This window comes from Orycteropus afer, unplaced genomic scaffold, assembly GCF_000298275.1.
Source record: "Orycteropus afer afer isolate SDZICR_OR568_19922 unplaced genomic scaffold, OryAfe1.0 scaffold00507, whole genome shotgun sequence".
NCBI lineage: Eukaryota > Metazoa > Chordata > Mammalia > Tubulidentata > Orycteropodidae > Orycteropus > Orycteropus afer.
In genome coordinates, this window is record NW_006922094.1 from 1,134,436 (window position 1) to 1,140,610 (window position 6,175).

General features: G+C 59.3%; 1 protein-coding gene across 1 annotated transcript in view; it reads right to left on the minus strand.

Annotated features, from left to right (window-relative positions):
• Positions 1-946: 946 nt before the first annotated feature.
• CAPN12 (calpain 12) overlaps positions 947-6,175 on the minus strand; it is a 10,826-nt gene continuing 5,597 nt past the window's right edge. Inside the window, exons 11-21 of the mRNA XM_007955517.1 lie at positions 5,966-5,977; positions 5,512-5,720; positions 5,238-5,280; positions 5,103-5,162; positions 4,560-4,617; positions 3,741-3,811; positions 3,588-3,650; positions 3,161-3,239; positions 1,199-1,315; positions 1,063-1,121; positions 947-973 (exon numbers count right to left, since the gene is read on the minus strand). Coding sequence (XP_007953708.1) covers positions 947-973; positions 1,063-1,121; positions 1,199-1,315; positions 3,161-3,239; positions 3,588-3,650; positions 3,741-3,811; positions 4,560-4,617; positions 5,103-5,162; positions 5,238-5,280; positions 5,512-5,720; positions 5,966-5,977 — 798 coding nt within the window. The remainder of the gene's footprint in view (positions 974-1,062; positions 1,122-1,198; positions 1,316-3,160; positions 3,240-3,587; positions 3,651-3,740; positions 3,812-4,559; positions 4,618-5,102; positions 5,163-5,237; positions 5,281-5,511; positions 5,721-5,965; positions 5,978-6,175) is intronic.

A 6,175-nucleotide genomic window follows, 5' to 3' on the forward strand; every position in this document is an offset into this window, starting at 1 on the left:
GCCCCGCCTCGCTCGCCCAGACTTGCTTCTCTTTCATGTTTTCTAAGGACCAAAAACAAACAAAAGCAAAAAATCCACCAAAAAAAAAAAAAAAAGAAAAGCTGAAAAAAAAAAAATGAAAAACTTTCAGAGATTACTATTTACTTTATTAACTTACGGATTTATTATATAAATATATATCCACCTAGCAACTCGTCTTTGCTGCCTCTCGCTCTTGGAATGAAGAATAGCTGATTCTCCCTTGCCTGGCCCTGACTGAGTCCCGCTGTTGGCTTTATGTCGGCCTGGGTCTCTGGGCCCTCCCAAGGTGGAGGGTGACGCTGGCCCGGCCGCCTGTTAGTTGATGGTTTTGCTCCCCATCCCCCCCCCTTTTTTTTTTTTTTTTTTTTTTTTTTAGTTTATTCTGATTTTTTTTTTTTTCTCGGTTTCTGGATAAACCACCCTTCTGGGGACAGGAAAATAAAACATGTAATATTTTTAAGAAGGATTCCTAGAGTGTCCTCTCTCTCTTTCTCTCCTGTCTCTGCCCTCCACACCTCAGGAGGGTGCTTGTGGAACCCCTTTCCCTGGGAGCAGCAGGAGTGGAGCCCCACCCCTGCTCCCTGAGTGTGGGCCCCACACCCACCCCGGGCCAGGCTTGGTGCTGAGCCCTCAGCACAGGCTAACTGATGTGTGTGCACAAGGCAGGCACACAGGTGGCAGATGAGAGCGAGGGGCAGAGAGGCACGGTGGCAGCCCAGCATCACTGGGCAGTCAGCTCAATTCCATGCTCTGGACCACGTGATGTCTGCGCCTCCGACGGGGGGCCAGGCAGGGAGCTAGAGGAGGCAAGGTGGCTCTGCTGGGCCTCAGCCCTTCCTCTGGGGAGTGAGCCCTGGGCTAGGGTAGGGGAAGGTGGCCCCAGCAGCTCCCCTGCCTCCAGCAGCAGGCACTTGTTCCTGAGATCCTAGGAGAAGGTGGCCACCTCCATCCACTGGGGGGGAGAGAGGGGACAGCAGGCTGGAGGCAGCGCCTTCTCACCTCAGCCCCCAGAGCCACCCACACCCTGCAGCCTGGGCTCACCTGTCTGTGGGTTAGGCAGATGACGCCCTCACCCCCATCCAGATGCTGGCTGCAGTGGCCTGTGTGAGAGGGCAGGGATGAGCTCCATCCCACCAGCCCCGCGCCCCCACCCACCCAGGCCTGGGGTGGCACTAACGGAAGATGCAGGTTAGCCGGGCTGCGCAGGAAACGAAGCGCTCAAAGTCCACACGCAGGCGGCTATCCCGGTAGCGGCTAGTGAGGACCTGGGTCAGCTGGTTGTTCAGATGGAAGCCTAGGGGGAGCCACCTCTTAGACTGGGCTGCCCCTGTGAGCCCTGATCGCCAGGAAGAAGTAGCCCCAGGGCCTGCTCGGCCTCAGTGCAGCAGCCTGGGTTCACTTCCCAGCCTGGCCCCAAACCACAAACAACCCTTCACTGCTCTGGACCTCAAGGTTCTCGTCTATGAGGTGGGTGGGGACTGTGACAGCTGGCTCCAGAGAGTGGTGGGAGGATTACATGGAGGACTCAGCATAGTGCTGGACACGGAAGGGCTGGCTTTCGGTACCGTCCCTTCCAGTTCTGCAGAACTCTGGCTGCCTGGGCACTGGAGATGTTTCTATGCAGTGCAATGTTGTAGCCAGCCCCCATGGAGTCCACCTAAAGTAGAAGTCTGTGCTGTGGAATCGCAGCACTTAGAAGCCTCAAATGGGGGTCCTTGACCCCTTGCAGGTCACAGAGGCTCAACTCTGCCCCCTCCACCCCGCTAGACAGAACGGCATGTGCGTTCACTGCCTCCTGTAGCCTGCTATCTGTGCGCCTTACATCACTCAAATATTCACCGAGGGCTGATAGGGAGACTGCGTGCCACAGTGGGTAAGCACATTTCAGCTGCCAACCTAAGGCTGCCAGTTTGAACCCACCTGGTGGCTTTCTGGGAGAAAGACCTGGCAGTCTGCTCGCACAAAGATTACTGCCCAGAACACCGTGGGGCGGTTCTACTGTTTGCGCGTGGTGAGTTGCGACGGACTTGACACCAGGCAGCGATTGCCCTGCTCTGGTGGCGCAGCGCCTAAGGCATCTGGCTGCAGACCAGAAGGCTGGTGGCTCAAACCCACCAGCCACTCCTCAAAAGGAAAGTTGGGCAATCTGCTTCCACAGTGATACTGCAAAGACGAGTCACTATGAGTCGGATCCAACTCCACGGCAGTGAGTGTTCTTTGCTTTCTGTCCTGGGTGCTGTCTGGCAGGGCAAAGTCCAGAGGCCTGTGGCCTGATGCTGGCTGTGTGCCCCCCCACAAATCCCTCACCCTCTCCAGCTGCCCTTGTGTGTTTGGGTGGGGCTGTGGGGGAATGCGGCCAGACAGGCAGGAAGGCCCTTTCACGGAGACTGAACTTTCAAGGCTCATCTGTTCTGTCCTGTGTGGGGTCCCCATGTGCTCATGAGACTACTCACCAAGAGGTTAGCAGGCCCTCTGTTCCCCTTCCCAGAGCCTGCACTGCCCTCAGCTGCCTAGTGTGGTTCCTGCAGACCTGCTCCTCCTCCCCACCTCCATCTTCCCAGTTGGTCCTTGGGCTTTTATTGCCTCCTCTGCACATGACATTCCCTCTGCCCAGAACACCTTTGTCCTCTCGGTTCAGAGCATTCTTTCTCATCATGCACTCCTCCAGGAAGCCCCCCGGGACACCCCCAGCACGAAGCATCAGGCCCCCCCTCTGGGTTCCCACAGCCCCCTGCACCTCCCCAGCCTAGCCCAACCCCTCTGCCTGCACCCCCACCCCCACCCCCAGCCTGACCCTTGTAGGCTGTCACTGTTAGTTGGCTCTGTTGGCCTCTGAGGTGGAAGCTATAGAGGTCAGAGGGCTTCTGGTCACCACGAACCCCCCAGCACAGCAGACAGGGAGGGGAGTGTATGGAACAGATTCCTCCCTCCAGGTCACGCCCTCCTCTCCCCATGTGCACATGAGTCCTGCCATTGGGCCGCTGTCAGGGTCCCTGAGGCTCTGCCAGGCACTGGCAGCAATTAAGGCGTGGGCCTGTGGGTGACCACAGCCCAGTGGGCAGTGGGACTCTGAGGAAAGGGGTTGGGAGGGGGAGCAGGCCCGTCCGGAGTGCCCAGCCCCCACCGCCGCTGTCCACACCTGCTGCCTTCAGCGCCAGCCTCAGCTCGTAGGAATTCATGGTTCCCGAGGCATCCTCATCGAACTTGTCAAATGTGGCCTGGGCGGGGAGGTGGGGTCACTGCCAGCCCCAGGCCTCAGCACCCTGAAGAGAGCTGAGAAGGTCCTCGGAGACCGGACCGCCTGCTTCCTGTCCCAGCTCCCTTCTTCCCACCTGTGGACCCTGGGCAAGCAGTTTAGCCACTCTGGTCCTCAGTTTCCCAGTCTAAAATAGTACCAGCACGGCCTGGCCAGTGCCAGCATCCCCTAGAGAGACCACAGGGGTGGCTGGGGCGGGGATATCGGCATGGGTGGTCCAGTCTCTCCCTGTCCTCTGGGGATCTCTAGCCCTTTAGCGGAGGTACTCCTCCCTCCAAAAGGAGGCAGCCTCACCCAGCCCCCACCTTACCTGCCACTCTAGGAGGCGGCCCCAAAGCTGCTGGAAGTGGGGCAGGGCCAGGCTTTTCCCACCCTAGGGAGAGGATGGCTGGTAAAGCTTAGTGTCCTTAGAAGGGGAGCAGAGGCCCAAACCCCCTCCCAGCCCAAGCACTGTCCCCGTTACCCCAAAGCACTGCAGCAGCTGCTCACAGGTCCTGAGCCCAATCTCTGCAGGGGTCCGGGTGTGGGCCCTGCCTGTAGGGGAAAACCCTCAAAAATGGCACTCCTGTGAGGCAGCTGGCATTGTAACTGCCTTGAGGGTGTTAACTCTTTAAAGTAAGCATTGTTGTTTACTGGTCTGATGGAGCCTGGTGAGACTATGGCCCCTAGTTCCTTCAGGCCTGGAATTGAACTCACTCCTGTGGCTTCCAGCCAAACAATAGACACATGGGGTGAACATTTACATCAGGCAGATATACTCCTTAGAGTAATCAATCGTGGGAGAACAGAAGGGAAGTATTTGCACAGGGAGATGGCTCAGGGAGCAGGAATGCACAGGAAAGTTCACAGGGGAGAGGTAACTACAGGGAGGAGGTGGGAAGAGAGCTGTTACATTGTGGGGATTGTAATCAATGTCATGAAACAAAATGTGTATGAACTATTGTATGGAATAAGAATTTGCTCTTTCACCCAGATCACAATAAATTTTTTTAAAAATAAAACCCTAAGAATTGTTGCTATCCCTGTTTTGTATATGGGGAAACCGAGGCGCAGAGCCTAGGTGACTAGCAAAACTGGGATTTGAACAGACAGGGTGGATGAGAGTCTGCTCACAGCAGATAATCCCAGTCTCTCACTCGAAGAAGGGGAGTTTATCAGTGGCCATGACGCTGGCCACAGGTCCTGCAACTGTGACCTGACTCGCACACAGGGGTTTAGATCTGATTGCAAGGACCCCTGGCCAAGACCATCACACACACATACATACACACACACAACTCACCAGGCTCCAGGGCAATGCTTAATAAGACCTGGAGCTGGGGGGCACTGAGCTCTTCCTCCTGGTCGGGGAGAGGTCGACTGTGGGACCCACCACTCCTGGTGAAGTCGGTCCCACAAGGTGCACCGGGCCCACCCTGTGCTGGGCAGTGTGGGGACACAGCTGCCCCTCTCACAGTCCGCAGGGGAGAGACCCATCCGCCAGAAAGTGGCAGCCCAGAGTGGTCAGGACTGCGACAGGGGCGCAGTGGGTGCAGGAGCCCAGCCCAGGCAGGGGTCACAGAGGGTTCCAGGGCTGGCCGCATGTGAAGGGAGACGAGAGGGTATTACAGAACACTGGCGCGGGCGGCAGACTGAGCAAAGGGACGGAAGCGGGTCAGGGGACGCAAGCACGCAGCGGAGGGAGAAACTAAGGCACAAAGCGACCCGGTCGTGTTTTGTTCCGTTCTACGCAGGGTCTCCGCGGGTCGAAACCGACTCAATGGTACCTAACAACAAGAAAGATAGAAGAGAGGAGCGACTCCCTCAGCCCTGGCCCCCTCCTCACCTCTCCTGCCAGCTCCAGAAACAACTGCTCCAAGCCCAGCTCCAGGAGCACGTGGGGGACCTGTAGGGTGGAGAGTGTTTAGTTTTGGCCCAGGGGACCTCCGCGCGTTCGCCCCCTCCCGGAGCAGTCACTCACCATGAGGACCTGCAGGTCTGCGCTGATCACGTCGTCGATCTCCCTGCAAATTACAGAGGGGAATGGGGGGGAGGGCTGGTCCCTAGACGGGCGGGGCCCCGGGGCGGGGCCTGGCGAGGGGGTCTCGGGGCCCGGGGCTACGCCACGCGAGGCTGGGGATTCGGAGGTGGGTCCGGGGGCCTCGGGAAACGGGCACGGGGGGCTTTGGGCTGGTCTATGCGGTTCAGGGAGCCCGGGCCAGGTCCCCAGGTTACACGGCCGGGGCGGGGCTCACACGGCCGTGTGGCGGCGCTCTGAGAAGATGCGCAGCGTGAAGTCGGCCTCGTCGCCGGCGCGGGCCGCGCTTGGCACCACCAAGTAGTGGCCCGGCCGCAGGCGGCAGCGGCGGCTCACGTCGCGGCGGGCGCAGAAGGGCGAGCGGTCGGCGCGCAGCAGGCCCGGCAGGAGCTCGCGGCTGCGCGGAGAGTCCCAGAGGCCCAGCAACTGGGGAGGCAAGGCAGGAGGGAGGCGCGCCCAGGCATGACCACGACCCCCCAAGTTGAGCCCAGCTCAGACTTCCAGCCCACCGCACCCCTCTAGAGAACCCCGCCCAAACCCACCCCTTCTCACCCAGCAGCCTAAGCTTGCCCCAGGAGTGGATCCCCCCTCCCTAACCCTGGACTTGGACCTCAGGTTGTCCAAGGCCCCGGGTCTCTCTTTTGGGGATGGGGATCCCATCTGAGACCCACCTCCTCTGGAATCTGTGAGGAAGAAGAGCAACGAGAATGGGGGCTGGGGGAGGCAGCAACATCTCACAGTCCCCTGCCTGCCTGGGCCACACCTCGGCTGCCTGCCTGGGCCGCACCTGGGCCACCTGCCTCAGCTCTCAGACCCCTCCCTTGCCCTTCTTCCCAGCCTACCCCTCATTCAGCCCCTACCCCTAGCCCCTCTCTGACCCC